The sequence below is a fragment of the Saccopteryx leptura genome, chromosome 3 (genome assembly GCF_036850995.1).
Source record: "Saccopteryx leptura isolate mSacLep1 chromosome 3, mSacLep1_pri_phased_curated, whole genome shotgun sequence".
In the NCBI taxonomy this organism is placed as follows: Eukaryota; Metazoa; Chordata; class Mammalia; order Chiroptera; family Emballonuridae; genus Saccopteryx; species Saccopteryx leptura.
The window spans coordinates 103,095,244-103,111,286 of NC_089505.1; the positions used below are offsets into that span (position 1 = coordinate 103,095,244).

Here is a 16,043-nt window from a genome sequence, read left to right on the forward strand (position 1 = left end):
TGAAAGAGAAATCTGGTCATAAACTTATTTTAAAATTTTTATTTACTTATTTTAACGAGAGGAGAGAGAAAAACAGGAACATCTATCTGTTCCTCTACGTGCCCTGACCAGAGATTGAACCGGCAATCTGAGCTTCAGGACAATGCTCTAACCAACTGAGAATCAGGCCTGGGCAAATCTGGTCATAAACTTATTTCTTCTCCTATTCGTTCGCAGATCCGGGCCATCTCCCTCAGATTCTAAGGTTTAGTCCCAGGAGGTTAGGGGTGGAGGCAGTGGGAAGGCCTGCTCCAAGACTGTCTCCTCGGAGCACCACAAATCCTCTTCTCTCCCAGATCCTTTCCCTGTTTTCTCTGGCTTTCATGTCCAATGGAGGTTGTGCCGATAACCTCGGTCAATCCAGCTTTTACAGTACTGGGGGAGGCAACAGGGGCAAGTGCAAACAGGGACCAGGATTAGACCAAGGAAGAGAGATCATTAAGTCCTAATATCAAAGGGGGGGACAGGAGGCTTTTTGTAAAATTGTCCCTGAGGTAGAGAGCCAAAGGCAAGTTCAGAACAAAGTACCGTGAAGGAACCTCCCAGATTGCTGCTCCCAGGTATCTTCCTGGTTCACTGGGAGATAAGGCCGGGGCAGTGGGCTGCCACTGTGCAGTTATGAGTGATCTGATTAAGAAAGCTCCTGAATCTGTCAGTCAGGCTCTGAGAAGCTGTTCCAGGCACAGCTGGCACCCCTTACAAAGGTCGTGTCTGTCCGAAACTTCATGCTGGTGGGTGGCTGGCGGCGGAGCAGCAACTCCCCTTGGTCCTGGGGTAGGGGCTCATCATAGATGGTGGAAATGAGCCCCAAACCGGTTCCACGTGGCCTCTTCAGTTGCCCAAATGGCTGTAGCTTCTCTCCATGGTAGCTGAATTAAAAAGGGCTCTCAGTGAGAGGGTTGCTCTTTCTCAAACCCAAGCTAAAAGGGCTGGGAAAGGACAGGGAAGTAACTACTGCGTATCTGGTTTGTCCCAAAGCCAGAGCCTTGGCCCTGGCTGGTTGGCTCAGCGGTAGAGCGTCAGCCTGGCGTGCAGGAGTCCCGGGTTCGATTCCCGGCCAGGGCACACAGGAGAAGCGCCCATCTGCTTCTCCACCCCTCCCCCTCTCCTTCCTCTCTGTCTCTCTCTTCCCCTCCCGCAGCCGAGGCTCCATTGGAGCAAAGATGGCCCGGGCGCTGGGGCTCTGTGGCCTCTGCCTCAGGCTCTACAATGGCTCTGGATGCAACAGAGCAACGCCCCAGAGGGGCAGAACATCGCCCCCTGGTGGGCATGCCCGGTGGATCCCGGTCAGGTGCATGCGAGAGTCTGTCTGACTGCCTCCCCATTTCCGGCTTCGGAAAAAATGAAAAAAAAAAAAGGCAGAGCCTTCAGATCTGGATCTTTGTTCTCCATCCCCCTTATCCATTCATCAACAGTGCCAGCAACCAGGGAACTCAATGCTTTTTCATTTTATTTTTTAATTTAATTTTTATTATTATTTTGATTTTAGAGAGAAAAGGGAGAGAGAGCAGCAGAAGCACTGATCTCTTCCTGTATGTGCCCTGGCCTGAGATCGAACCGGCAACCTTTGTTTATCAGGACGATGCTCTGACCAGCAGAGCTATCCAACAAGGGTAATATTTTCATTTTAAATAGTAAACAAAGTTTGGAACAGTTACCATTCTGTGACTTACAGTCACCCCCTAAAGGCAATCATCAAGTATTCAAACTCCTCAGAATAGGGGGAATGACCCCTCCCCAGCAGATCCAGACCTAGTTTTTCTATCTAACTCTGCTTTGAAGTTCACCCCTAGGAGTCTTCAGCACTCACCCCAAAACCAGAGGAAAGGGGGAGCCAGGGTCTAGTTGAAGGCTAGTTTAATACCCAGGAAGTCCATTAGCCATACTCACCCCAATCCACGCTTGCATCTGGGGTGCTGGCCATCATTATCCAGGGCCTCAGGTACCCCTGAGCACCCGCTGCCCAGGCCCTGGCCCTCAGCCCAGCCCTGACGCTCCATCACCTTCCGCCCAATGCCCTGCAGAGGGAAGCAAAAAGCCTGAGATGGGGCTCTTATGGAGGGCAGGGGAAGAGGAAAGAAGAATGGAGGTAGAGAAGGAAAAGAGGTCAATGGATTGGGCATAGCACTCACCTTGGTGTGGCGCTCAAAGGTGCCCACCTGGCATTCAATCACGGAGCTATCCTCCTGGCCATCACGGAGTCTCTGTTCCAGGCGCATTTGGACAGAGTCTCGAGCATCCTTATCTCCACCATCTGAGGAAGCAGAGCCTGGTTTACAGAAGGGTCTCTCTTAGCAGGAGGGGGGGAAATCAGGTGTCTAGGATCTAGGACCTCCTCACAAGACTTACATATTCATCTTTATGATGTTTTATTACTTTATTATTCTCATTAGATTGGGAGCTTGCCAAGAGAAGGAACCATGGTTCTCCTATCTTACAGGTGAAGAAATTATGGTGTAGAAAGGTCATAGAGTAAACAAATGAGAGACAGAATTAGAGCCCAGGTCTTCCCCTCCTCTCCCCACCCAGGTAATTTTTTCTTAGGGGGGGTGGAGATGAGAAGCATCAACTCTTAGTTGCATCATTGATCACTTTAGTTGTTCATTGATCGCTTTTTGTGTGTGTGTGACAGACAGAGAGACAGAGGGACAAATAGGGACAGACAGACAGGAAGGAAGAGAGATGAGAAGCATCAATTCTTTGTTGCAGCTCCTTAGTTGTTCATTGATTGCTTTCTCATATGTGCCTTGACCAGGGTGCTACAGCAGACTGAGTGACCCCTTGCTCAAGCCAGCAACCTTTGGGCTCAAGCCAGCGACCATGATCCTGTGCTCAAGCTGATGAGCCTGTGCTCAAGCCAGCAACCTCGGAGTTTTTAACCTGGGACCTCAAGTGTCTCAAGTCAGTGCTCTATTCACTGCACCACCACGTCAGGTCCTACCCAGGTAACTTTTTTTTTTTAAGATTTTTAAATTATTGATTGATTTTTAGAGAGAGGAGAGAAAGAGAGAGAGAGAAGTGGGAAGCATCAACTCATAGTAGTTGCTTCCTGTATGTGCCATCCAGGGTTTCGAAGTGGTAACCTCAGTGTTCCAGGTTGATGCTTTATCCACTGTGCCACCACGGGTCAGGTCCCACTCAGGTAATTTTTGTCTCCAGAATCTAGATTCTTTTTTGTGTGTATGACAGAGACAGAGAGAGGGACAGATAGGGACAGACAGGCAGGAAGGGAGAGAGATGAGAAGCATCAATTCCTGTGCTGCAGCTCCTTAGTTGTTTATTGATTGCTTTCTCATATGTGCCTTAACCAGGGAGCTACAGCAGAGCGAGTGACCCCTTGCTCAAGCCAGCGTTCTTGGGCTTCAAGCAAGTGACCTTTGGGCTCAAGCCAGTGACCATGGGGTCATGTCTATGATCCCACACTCAAGCCAGCGACCCCATACTCAAGCTGATGAGCCTGCACTCAAACTGGTGACCTTGGGGTTTTAAACCTGAATCCTCTGCACCTCAGTTTGACCCTCCATCTATTGCACCACTGCCTGATCAGGCAGAATCTAGATTCTTTTTTTTTTTTTTTTTACAGGGACAGAGAGAGAGTCAGAGAGAGGGATAGACAGACAGGAATGATGGAGAGAGATGAGAAGCATCAATCATCAGTTTTTTGTTGTGACACCTTAGTTGTTCATTGATTGCTTTCTTTTTTTCCTTTTTTTTGTATTTTTCTGAAGCTGGAAACGGGGAGAGACAGTCAGACAGACTCCCGCATGCGCCCGACTGGGATCCACCCGGCACGCCCACCAGGGGGTGACGCTCTGCCCACCAGGGGGCGATGCTCTGCCCCTCCGGGGCATTGCTCTGTTGCAACCAGAGCCACTCCAGCGCCTGGGGCAGAGGCCAAGGAGCCATCCCCAGCACCCGGGCCATCTTTGCTCCAATGGAGCCTCGCTGTGGGAGGGGAAGAGAGAGACAGAGAGGAAGGAGAGGGGGAGGGGTGGAGAAGCAGGTGGGCGCTTCCCCTGTGTGCCCTGGCCGGGAATCGAACCCGGGACTGCTGCATGCCAGGCCGACGCTCTACCACTGAGCCAACCGGCCAGGGCCTGATTGCTTTCTCATATGTGCCTTGACCGGGGGCCTTCAGCAGACTGAGTGACCCCTTGCTTGAGTCAGCGACCTTGGGTCCAAGCTGGTGAGCTTTTGCTCAAACCAGATGAGCCCACGCTCACGCTGGCAACCTCGGGGACTCGAACCTGGGTCCTCTGCATCCCAGTCCAACGCTCTATCCACTGCGCCACTGCCTGGTCAGGCAGAATCTAGATTAACTGGAGCATGAGCTACTGATCCCCACTCTACCCGGGTCTGCCCACCATAACCAGAGCTCTCTGAGGGCTGTCCCTACATGTCCTTGCTCCACAAAGAAAGGAAAAAAGCTCTACCTACAACCAGCACTTAATGCATTCAACCAGAGATGTCTTAAGAGAGGAACCTTTTCAGTGAGTTACCCCAGGGGAATAGGTATCCTGTCTCAGCCTCTGCTAAGAGGATCTTGTAAAGTGTCATAGTAAGAACAGGGTACCAGTTCCACCCCCCAGTACTACAACCCCTGGCCCAGTACCAGTACCTCTGTCGTAGTACACACTCATGTCCACATCCCAGTCATCGGCTGTCTGTTCATCAAAGTCTGCAGGTATATAAAAGCATCAGTCAGAGTGAGCTAAGGACTCCCAGTTCTGTTGAGAGTTAAATCTAGACTTAGATATATGTTCTAGAACATTTTTTTTCTTTAATTTTTATTGATTTTAGCAAGAGAAGACGAGGGAGAGAGACAGGAACATGGAGCTGTTCCTATATGTGCCCTGATCGGGGATTGAACCAGCAATTTCTGCTTTGGGATAATGCTGTAACCAACCAAGCTATCAGGCCAGGGCACTTGGGGCTTTTTTTTTTTTTTTTTTTTTTTTAAAGTTTATTTATTTTTTACAGAGACAGAGAGTGAGTCAGAGAGAGGGATAGACAGGGACAGACAGACAGGAACGGGGAGAGATGAGACGCATCAATCACTAGTTTTTCATTGTGCGTTGCAACACCTTAGTTGTTCATTGATTGCTTTCTCATATGTGCCTTGACCACGGGCCTTCAGCAGACCGAGTAACCCCTTGCTGGAGCCAGCAACCTTGGGTTCAAGCTGGTGGGCTTTTGCTCAAACCAGATGAGCCTGCGCTCAAGCTGGCGACCTCGGGGTCTCGAACCTGGGTCTTCCGCATCCCAGTCCGACGCTCTATCCACTGCGCCACCGCCTGGTCAGGCTTCTTGGGGCTTTTGATAATAGTTTTAAATCTCTCCTCTGGGAGGGTCATTCAGAATTTGCAGGAGGGCATTTTCTCTTCACCCCACTGATTCTCCCACCCCTAAAAAGGATGACTGGTCTCTCATATATAGTCAAGGTAAGCCACTTTCCTGGCCCTTTATTTGGGCCCACTGCCAGGGATTCCACCCTGGGGAACACAGGGCCTTGAGCAAATGCAGCCTGGATCACTCCCGCTCTTGTCTGGTGCCAGCATTACCTCCTTCTTCCTCCTGCCAGAACTGGGCATCAGTGTAGAACACCAGGCCAGAGCCGCCCTTCTCCCACTTGAGCTCGATCTCCTCCTCAAAGAGCCGCTCAGTGGTACGTTCCTGCCTGGTCACATCCTCATGCAGCGCTTCATGCCGCTCCCACTCCTCACCCCGGTCGTCATCCTGGAGAAGGGCAGAGGTAACCTGTCTGTTTACCTTCCTGACCTATGCCCACAAGGAGGGCAGCTCAGGGCACAGGAGGTCCCTGAGATGGGCCCCTCAACATCATTTTCCCAAAATTTTCAAAGATGCAACTCATATTATGCCTTGAGGCCTTGACCAACACATCTCTCCATCCCGTTTCCCAACATACCTGGCTCTTTCCCCTGACAAGTCTGATTCACTCTTTTTTTTTTAAATTAATTAATTAATTTATTTATTCATTCATTCATTCATTTTAGAGAAGAGAGACAGAGAAGGGGGGAGGAGCAGGAAGCATCAACTCCCACATGTGCCTGGACCGGGCAAGCCCAGGGTTTTGAACCAGCGACCTCAGAATTCCAGGTCGATGCTTGATCCACTGCGCCACCACAGGTCAGGCTAATTCACTCTTATTTCTGTGTTTTTGGTCATATCGTTCCCCGTTCTGGAAATATCTGCTCTTCTCTCTCACCACCTGCTCTGCACTTGGTTAACTCCTCCTCACCCCTTAAATTCCTTTTTTTAATTTAATTTAATTGAATTTTATTTATTCATTTTAGAAAGGAGAGAGAAAGGGAGAGAGAGAGAGAGAGAGAAGAGAGAGACAGAGAGAGAGAAGGGGGAGGAGCAGGAAGCATCAACTCCCATATGTGCCTTGACCAGGCAAGCCCAGGGTTTCGAACCAGCAACCTCAGCATTTCCAGGTCGACGCTTTATCCACTGCGCCACCACAGGTCAGGCCATCATCCCTCAAGTTCTACACTAGGGGTTGGGAACCTAAGGCTTGCGAGCCAGATATGGCTCTTTTGATGGCTGCATCTGGCTTGCAGACAAATCTTTAATAAAAATAATAATGTTAAAAATATAAAACAGGGCCCTGGCCGGTTGGCTCAGCGGTAGAGAGTCGGCCTAGCGTGCGGAGGACCCGGGTTCGATTCCCGGCCAGGGCACACAGGAGAAGCGCCCATTTGCTTCTCCACCCCTCCGCCGCGCCTTCCTCTCTGTCTCTCTCTTCCCCTCCCGCAGCCGAGGCTCCATTGGAGCAAAGATGGCCCGGGCGCTGGGGATGGCTCTGTGGCCTCTGCCTCAGGCGCTAGAGTGGCTCTGGTCGCAACATGGAAACGCCCAGGATGGGCAGAGCATCGCCCCCTGGTGGGTAGAGCGACGCCCCATGGTGGGCGTGCCGGGTGGATCCCGGTCAGGCGCATGCGAGTCTGTCTGACTGTCTCTCCCTGTTTCCAGCTTCAGAAAAATGCAAAAAAAAAAAAAAAAAAAAAAATATATATATATATATATATATATATAAAACATTCTCATGTATTACAATTTATTCATTTCCTACCGCTCATGTTCATGGTTGCGGGTCGCTGGAGCCAATCACAGCTGTCCTCTGGGACAACACCAAATTTTTATTGGATAATGCGTAACGTACACGGGTCGTTGTACGGCTCTCATGGAATTACATTTTAAAATATGTGGCGTTCATGGCTCTCTCAGCCAAAAAGGTTCCCGATCCCTGTTCTACACCCTACATGGAGCTGCCCACCCCGAGGCCCACAGCACTCTCACTGGTCTCTGAAGGTCTCAGTTGTAATCAGCACACACTGTTTAGTCTTTCATACATGATATCACAACAAAAAGAAAGGACAAGAACTACATATTATCTATTGTCTACAGTGTATCAGGCCCTTCACATAAGTTAGTTGGCAACTTTAATCACCCCAACAACCCTGTGAGGTAAGGATCATTATCCCCATTCTATAGCTGAGGAAATGGTTTCAGAGGACTAAAATGACTTACCCAAGATAGTACACCAAGAGCCTGGCCAGCATTCAAACCCAGCTCACTTGCCCATACAGCTTTTCCAGATATTGGCTCTCTTTTCCATGAGATTTAAGGCTCTTTGAGGGCAGGAAACGGTCTTAAAATATCTCTGGAATCCTGTGCTAGCCCCTTAGTTTACACTGCTTAACTAGACTTGTGGAATGACAGGATAACTCATGGTTTGAAATCTTGGGGACCCCTGTCTGGGTTAACTTCAAGGGGCCTCAGGAATCCCGGCTGCAGAACAGGTGCTGGAGAAAAGTCAGGACAGTACAACACTCAGATGTGGTCAAGATGTGTTAGCAACTCTTTGTTTTGAGCATTGAACACAGATGAATTACTTTTTATCCACAGTGGCAAAAAAAAAAGTTTCCTAACAAATCACACCTCTTCTGATTTTATGGGTGAATAACCAAGTTTGGAGAAAAAGGTAGAAGAAATAGGTATTAAAATTATAGTGGAGGCCCTGGCCGGTTGGCTCAGCGGTAGAGCGTCGGCCTGGCGTGCGGGGGACCCAGGTTCGATTCCCGGCCAGGGCACATAGGAGAAGCGCCCATTTGCTTCTCCACTCCCCCCCCTCCTTCTTCTCTGTCTCTCTCTTCCCCTCCCACAGCCAAGGCTCCATTGGAGCAAGGATGGCCCGGGCGCTGGGGATGGCTCCTTGGCCTCTGCCCCAGGCGCTGGAATGGCTCTGGTCGTGGCAGAGCATCGCCCCCTGGTGGGCAGAGCGTAGCCCTTGGTGGGCGTGCTGGGTGGATCCCGGTCGGGCGCGTGCAGGAGTCTGTCTGACTGTCTCTCCCCATTTCCAGCTTTGGAAAAATACAAAAAAAAAAAAAAAAAATTAGAGTGGAGGCTAGTATTCAATCTACAGACTTAAGGTTAGAAAATAGAGGTGACTTCTCAGCCACATAATGAAAGCACACAGAGGTTAGACAAACAGTGAAGGAAACTGGGTCACAGGCCAGCTCTGCCTCTCCTTCTTTAGATAATCTTATCTCTTGGTATTTTCATTTATTAAAATAACCCCCTCCTTTTTTTTAGTTGTTTTATTTATTTTTATTTTTTATTTTTCTGAAGTTGGAAACGGGAGGCAGTCAGACAGACTCCCGCATGCACCCGACCAGGATCCACCCAGCATGTCCACCAGGGGGCGATGCTCTGCCCTTCTGGGGCATTGCTCTGTCACAACCAGAGCCATTCTAGTACCTGAGGCAGAGGCCATGGAGCCATCCTCAGTGCCCGGGCCAACTTTGCTCCAATGGAGCCTTGGCTGCGGGAGGGGAAGAGAGAGACAGAGAGGAAGGAGAGGGGGAGGGGTGGAGAAGCAGATGGGCGCTTTTCCTGTGTGCCCTGGCCGGGAATCGAACCCGGGACTCCTGCACGCCAGACCGACACTCTACCACTGAGCGAACTGGCCAGGGCCCCCTCCTTTTTTTTTTAAAGTGAGAGGAGGGGAGATGAGACAGACTCCCTGGAATCCTGCACCCCAACTGGAATCCATGTTGCTTGGGGCCAACTCTTAAATCAACCGAGCTATAGTCAGCACCTGAGGCTGACACTCAGACCAGCCAAGCTATCCTCAACCTTGGACATCCACACACTGGGCTGACACTTGAGCCACTGAGCCAACTGGTTAAGGGCTTTTTTTTTTTTTTTTTTTAAAGAGAGATACAGGGAAGAGAGAGAGAGAGGACAAGAATGTGGAGCTGCTCCTGTATGTGCCCTGACTAGGGAATCTAACCAGCAACCTCTGGCTCCGGGAGGATGCTCCAACCAACAGAGCTATCCAGCCAGGGCTTAATTCCTTTTCTATTTTCAGAGAGACAGCGAGAGGAAGGGAGAGAGGGGAGGGGGAAGGGAAGCATTCATTTGTTGTTCCACTCAGTTGTGCACTCATGGGCTGCTTCCTGTGTTGTCCCTGACTGGGGATCAAACCTGTAACCTTGTTGTTTCAGGAAAACGCTCTTAACCTGACTGAGCTAACTGGCCAGGGCCAGGACTCTCCTCCTCTTGAGGGAATGAAAAGAAGACCCCTTTAAGAATCTTCTGATAGATGTTCTAGCCCCTTCCCAAGGGAAGTGTATATTTGCACATGAAAATGCAATATTACATTTAATGCCAGGGAGTTCTAATTCTTTGGAATTGTCCTGAGGACTCCAGGTTCAGAGTTCTTGTAATGTACAATTGAAGAGTGGTATTATTAATGCCGTGGCCTCTCTAAACTGCCAACAAGGACAGGATGGCTCATTTTACTCACATCATCTGAGTGTGACTCTTCTTCCTCCTTTTCCCCTTCTTCTTCGGGTTCTCCACAGATGCTGGCTGGTATGGCTGTCATGCAGGTTCCCTGGGGTATTTCCTCACCCTCAGCCGTGTACACAAGCTCTTCCTGCTCTACAGTCTCTGAGTCCTCATACTTGAACGGCACATTGCCGTAGCGTCGGGAGGAGCCTGTCTTGGGGAACTGAAGCTGCAGCTGGGTGATGATCCGAGGGGGCAGGCGGCAGGCCCGGATCAACTCCAAAAAGACCTGCAAGGGTGTCCCCACATTCCCATTGGGCATCAGCACTGGTGGGTTCAGCTCTGGCAGTTGCCTAAGGTCAGCGAGAGTGAAGGCTTCACTCTTAGCCTTCCAACTCTGCAGTTCCTTCCGGGTCTTGAAGGGAAAGGAGCCAAAACCTTAGGAAGCAGGGAAAAAAATGTCTCTTGAAACCAAGAAGCTTCCAGTAGCACTTGAGCCAGAAACTAGTCCTAAATGCTGTTCCTCCTTTCAAACTTTCCCAGAGTCCCTCCCTCCACTCCCTGACCAGAAACCAGAACTACACTGCTCACAAAAATTAGGGGATATTTTACTGCTTATATTCATTTTGAAATATCCCCTATTTTTGTGAGCAGTATAGTAATTTCGTGCTATTATTCATCACTTCAGTTGAGCACACAGTTTCTTCCAGATCTGGTTACTGTTGACGTTTTGATTCTCAACTGCCACCAACCCCTGCACACCCTCATATCATGTGCTCCATCCACACTGAACAATTAAACGTGCCCTGAAAATTTCATGGGCTTTCTCATCTCTGTCTTTGTAAATAACCATTTATTTTGAACACCATTCTTTCCCACAAACTCTCCTCTTTCAAGATCCAGATTAAAAGCCCCATCTCTAGGAAATCGGTTTCTCCCTCCTCTGTCTTCTCACAACATTTGGTTATAAACAGCAAAGGCTCTTGAGCAAAATGCTGGCGTTTTTTTATTGTGACTCCGCCACTTACTAGCTCTGTAACCTTGAACAAGTAACATTAACTTCTACATCCCTCACTTTTTTCACCTATAAAATAGGTAACAATAGATCCTGCCTTAAAGGATTGTTGTGAGAAAGTAAGAAAACGAAAGGCGGTCCTGGCCGGTTGGCTCAGCGGTAGAGTGTCGGCCTGGCGTGCGGGGGACCTGGGTTCGATTCCCGGCCAGGGCACATAGGAGAAGCGCCCATTTGCTTCTCCACCCCCACCCCCTCCTTCCTCTCTGTCTCTCTCTTCCCCTCCCGCAGCCAAGGCTCCATTGGAGCAAAGATGGCCCGGGCGTTGGGGATGGCTCCTTGGCCTCTGCCCCAGGCGCTAGAGTGGCTCTGGTTGCGGCAGAGCGACGCCCCGGAGGGGCAGAGCATCGCCCCCTGGTGGGCAGAGCGTCGCCCCTGGTGGGCGTGCCGGGTGGATCCCGGTCGGGCGCATGCGGGAGTCTGTCTGACTGTCTCTCCCCGTTTCCAGCTTCAGAAAAATAAAAAAAAAACAAAAACAAAAAAAAAAAACGAAAGGCTTAATATAGTGCCTAGTAAGTACACAGGAAGTGCTCAGTAAATATTAACAATTAGAATGGCATCTCTATTACCTTTGAACACATCTGTCTTCCTCTCTGGGCTCTGTGTATAGAATGAGTGCAATTGTTCTCTGCCTACCCTAGAGTAACACTAGGTCTAGCAATGTAAGCTAGATGAAAAAAAATTTTTTTTAAATTTACTCATTTTAGAGAGAGAAGAAGGGGGTGGGAGGGAGAAACATCAATTTGATGTTCCACTTATTTATGCATCATTGGTTGATTTTTGTATGTGCTGAGACCTAGATCAAACCAGCAACCCCAGTGTATCAGGAGCTATCCGGCCAGGGCTAGAAAGCTAGATTTGTTAAATGAATAAATTAGAGGGCTCTGCACTGTTTGCTGTTCCTCATCAAAGTTAATTCCTATGAATGGGAGCCTGTCCTGTGCAGTGGATGGAGGGCCCACCTGGAGCTGGGTCACGGGTTGGAAACCTGAGGTCGAAGTCGCTAGCTTTAGCCTGGGGTCGCTAGTTCCATCCTGGGTCAGGGCTTATATGAAAAGCAGTCAGTGGATGCACAACTAAAGTGGAAAAACGAGTTGATGCTTCTCTCTCTCCCAAAAAATAAAAAAAGGAAATGAAAGAAAAGAAAATGGGAGCTGTCCTGAGGAAAGAAATTGTCTCTTCGTTTGCATCTTGATGGGTGGGGAGCAAGGAATAGAACGCAATTAAAACAAAAAGGATTAAAAACCCGATTTCCTTTTAATCCTGTCAACGCAAAATCAACCCTTCGTATAAAGAAAAGGGTCTCGAAGGGGACATAATAAATTGGAAAATATTAGAAAGTACGCATAGGTCTCTCCCCACCCCCTCCATCCGCACCCCGACTAAACTAACGTGCAAGTTGAGCCTGAAACTCTGTCCAAAAATGACCTAAACTAGCGTCATAACCAGTGACCTGACTTATCCTCATCACCCATCAGGAAAGGTGCCTGCGTTCCAGGTCCAGTCTGTTATCTTTCCCAACCGTACCTGATGCCTCTGTAGGTAGCCGAAGTCTGCGGATGAAACAGCGATTGGGCAACCATGTTCCCTGAGAATCTAGCCACTGGCGGCCGGAATACATGCGAAGAAACCTCTGGGCTCGAGCCGCCCCCCGTACGGAGATGACGCAGCAGCAGGTGCGGGTCTGGGCGGGAGCAGAGGCCCGAGTGGAGAGAGTGCGGGCATCGGTAACAGAACTCTGGGCGAGACTCTGGCCAGCAGGAGTTAGGACAGAGTCGGGAGTAGCCTGGGGAGGGGCCCGCTCAGGACGATGCCGGTAATGGAAACAAAGGAAGCCACAACCGCTCTGTTCCCGGAACTGGCTAAAGTAGCTCCGTAACTGGGCCGATCGCAACTCCGATGGGATGCCACTCACTACTAGGTAAACTGCTGCCTCTTCCTCTGTCTCGCTGGGCACCGCCATCTTGGATTGTCACATGATAGGTTGGAACTAGTTCTCTCGAGAACACCGCGAGCGATGCAAGGGGCCTGTGTCACAATCTTATTAGCCCGCCGCGGATGTGGAGCCCGGGGTTAGAGAGGTCCTAGGAAAGTTGTTTGGGTCCTTTTCCTACAGAATGAACCTCACGATGATGGTAAAACCTGAGAAGTGGGATTACTAAAGTCGCATAAACTCTTAGGCCCTGGCCGGAAAGGTGGGTTGGTAGAGCATCTTCCCAAGGCGCAGGAGGTTGCCTGTTCAATCCCCGGTCAGGGCACATACAGGAACAAATAGATGCGCTCTCTCTTTCTCCCCCCTTCCCCTCTTGCTAAAATCAATGAAAACAAACAAACAAACAAACAAACATTCTTATGAGGATCAAATTAGAAGACTGGGGGGCAGATGATAGTTTTTTCTCACGATGGTCTGCGGATGCTACTGTGGGCACTGCGGATAATGCCAATTGCTTGGTTGATGCCAGGAGAAGCCAAAAAAAAAAAAAAAAAAAAAAAAAAAAAAAAGAAAAAGAATGAGGGAGGCGTAGTTTTCAAAATTTTGTTGGCATTCTCCCAAACCTATTCTCAGTTATTTCAGAGACTTTCCAATAGTTCATCCACTTACTCTTCCAAAACATGTTGGACTTAAAATCAGTAAGAAAATATAATCCAGTTGAAAAATGGACTGAAGTCACTTCACAGAAGAGAAACATTTCCAATCTCCTTTCAGGGCCGTAGGAGAAGCACTGGATGAGTACATAACTAATTGAAACAACTATGTAAGTGGAATGAGTTGATGCTTCTTACTCTTTCCCTCTCCCCATTTTCCACTCCTTTTTCTCAAATCAATGGAAAAAATTTTAAACTAATAATCAATGAAAGGCCCTGGCAGATACAGGAATCAACCAATGAATGCATAAATAAGTAAAACTATAAATGTTTTTCTAAGTCCAAAAAAATTATTTTTTATTTTTTGTGGCAGAGACAGAGAGAATCAGAGAGAGGGACAGATAAGGACAGACAGACAGGAAGGGAGAGAGACGAGAAACATCAATTCTTCATTGTGGCTCCTTAGTTGTTCATTGATTGCTTTCTCATATGTGCCTTGACCGGGGGCTACAGCAGACCAAGTGACCCCTTGCTCGAGCCAGCGACCTTGGACTCAAGCTGGTGAGCCTTGCTCAAACCAGATGAGCTTGTGCTCAAGCTGGCGACCTCGGGGTCTCGAACCTGGGTCCTCCACATCCCAGTCCGACGTTCTATCCACTGTGCCACCGCCTGGTCAGGCCAAAAAAAATTTTTTAATAAAAAAAAAGGCAATAAGACCCATTTCACATCCACCAGATTGGCAAAAAGTATTGGTGACGATATGGAGCAAATGGAGATACCATACATTGTTGGTGGAAATGTGAACCGGTACAACCATTTTGGAAAATATTTTGGCATTGTCCAATAAAAGTGAAGCTAAACATATCTTTTGACCCAGCAATTCCACTTATAGGTATATACTTTAAAGAAATTTTTGCTTATGTTTATCAGATATATTGGTGGTGTTGCACTTACCAACCTTGTGAGCCTGGAAAACGGAGAAGGTTGAGAAAGCCTTCCCACACCTCTATGCAAAGAAACACCCTGCCTTCTATGACAGATTAAACTTATGGGTGCCCCCTTGTTTACCTGTGACCATGCACAGGTTTCAAATTTCAATTCTTTGTCTCATAAACAGATGAACTGCTTGTCCCCACTGATCAATTACAAAAAAACAAAAAAAACTTGTTAACCAGACTTGGTGAGCTTCTCTTCTTCCCCCGGGTCTCTGAATTTTGCACCTCCCAAATGCCTCTAAGCTTGAGCCAGCACACAACCACTCCTTAACAGCCCCTCCAGAAAATTGGTTGGCTTCATGATCTACAGTCCCATCATGCCACTCCTGGTCATCCATATACCGAAACTCAGTTCTTTCTAGCCTTGTTTACTCCTCCCTATGAAAGAATAACTCTTTTGCCTAACCCTTTAAACACATGTTGAGCTTATAATCAGAGAGTTTTCCCAATGCAAAAGCTTTCCTCTTCCTGTTGTAATAGTTCTTTTCCTTCCTTGCAATACTTTCAAATAAAGTCTGTCTTTACTAAGTCCAGATTTATTTTTTTATTTTTTTAAATTTTTTCTTTTGTATTTTTCCGAAGTTGGAAACGGGGAGGCAGTCAGACAGACTCCTGCATGCGCCCGACTGGGATCCACCCGGCATGCCCACCAGGGGGCGATGCTCTGCCCATCTTGGGGCGTCGCTCTGCCGCAATCAGAGCCATTCTAGCACCTGAGGCAGAGGCTACAGAGCCATCCTCAGCACCCGGGCAAACTTTGCTCCAATGGAGCCTTGGCTACGGGAGGAGAAGAGAGAGACAGAGAGGAAGGAGAGAGGGAGGGGTGGAGAAGCAGATGGGCGCTTCTCCTGTGTGCCCTGGCCAGGAATTGAACCCGGGACTCCTGCATGCCAGGCCGACGCTCTACCACTGAGCCAACTGGCCAGGGCCAGTCCAGATTTATTTTTATTTGACAGTATACATACATATGTATAGCTGCATGAGTGAAAATAAGAAAGTCAGAAAAGGCATTCTATGTATATAAAGTTTAAAAATAAAAACAAAAAATGTTTTTTTGGGGGATACATAAATAAGTATGCCTTAAAACTATAAAGAAAAGTAAAGAGCGCTAGCCAGTTAGCTTCATTGGTTGGCAAATTGTCCCAATATGCCAATGTTGTTGGTTAAATCCACAGTCTGGGCACATGCATGGCTCAACTGGTGAGTGCATGAATGGGTGGAGCAACAAATTAATGTTTCTCTCCTTTCCTCTTTTTAAAATCAATCAATAAAATTTTTTTAAAAAGTAAAGAAATGATTAACCCCAAACTCAGGGTACTCATTACCTTTGGGGACTGATGAAAGTTCATTGTACTGTTATTTATTTATTTATTTATTTATTATTTTAGTGAGAGAGAGAGAGAGAGAGAGACGGAGAGAGGGATAGATAGGGACATACAGGAAGGAAGAGAGATGAGAAGCATCAGTTCTTCATTGTGACACCTTAGCTGTTCATTGATTGCTTTTTTACATGTGCCTTGACCGGGGGCCAA

At 48.2% G+C, this 16,043-nt stretch overlaps 1 protein-coding gene and 1 non-coding gene across 2 annotated transcripts; one reads left to right on the forward strand and one right to left on the reverse strand.

Annotated features, from left to right (window-relative positions):
• Nucleotides 1–47: 47 nt before the first annotated feature.
• GPATCH3 (G-patch domain containing 3) lies at nt 48–13,025 on the reverse strand. Its single transcript, XM_066375528.1, has 7 exons — nt 12,458–13,025; nt 9,875–10,296; nt 5,601–5,775; nt 4,658–4,717; nt 2,172–2,293; nt 1,930–2,057; nt 48–908 (listed from the first exon to the last, which is right to left on the reverse strand). The coding sequence occupies exons 1-7, from the start codon at nt 12,891–12,893 to the stop codon at nt 692–694; spliced, it is 1,560 nt and encodes a 519-aa protein (XP_066231625.1). The 5' UTR covers nt 12,894–13,025; the 3' UTR covers nt 48–691.
• Nucleotides 13,026–13,308: 283 nt separating this feature from the next.
• Nucleotides 13,309–13,395, forward strand: LOC136401520 (small nucleolar RNA SNORD35). Its single transcript, XR_010750551.1, has one exon. It is a non-coding gene; the product is annotated as a small nucleolar RNA SNORD35 (small nucleolar RNA).
• The last annotated feature ends 2,648 nt before the right edge of the window (nt 13,396–16,043 follow it).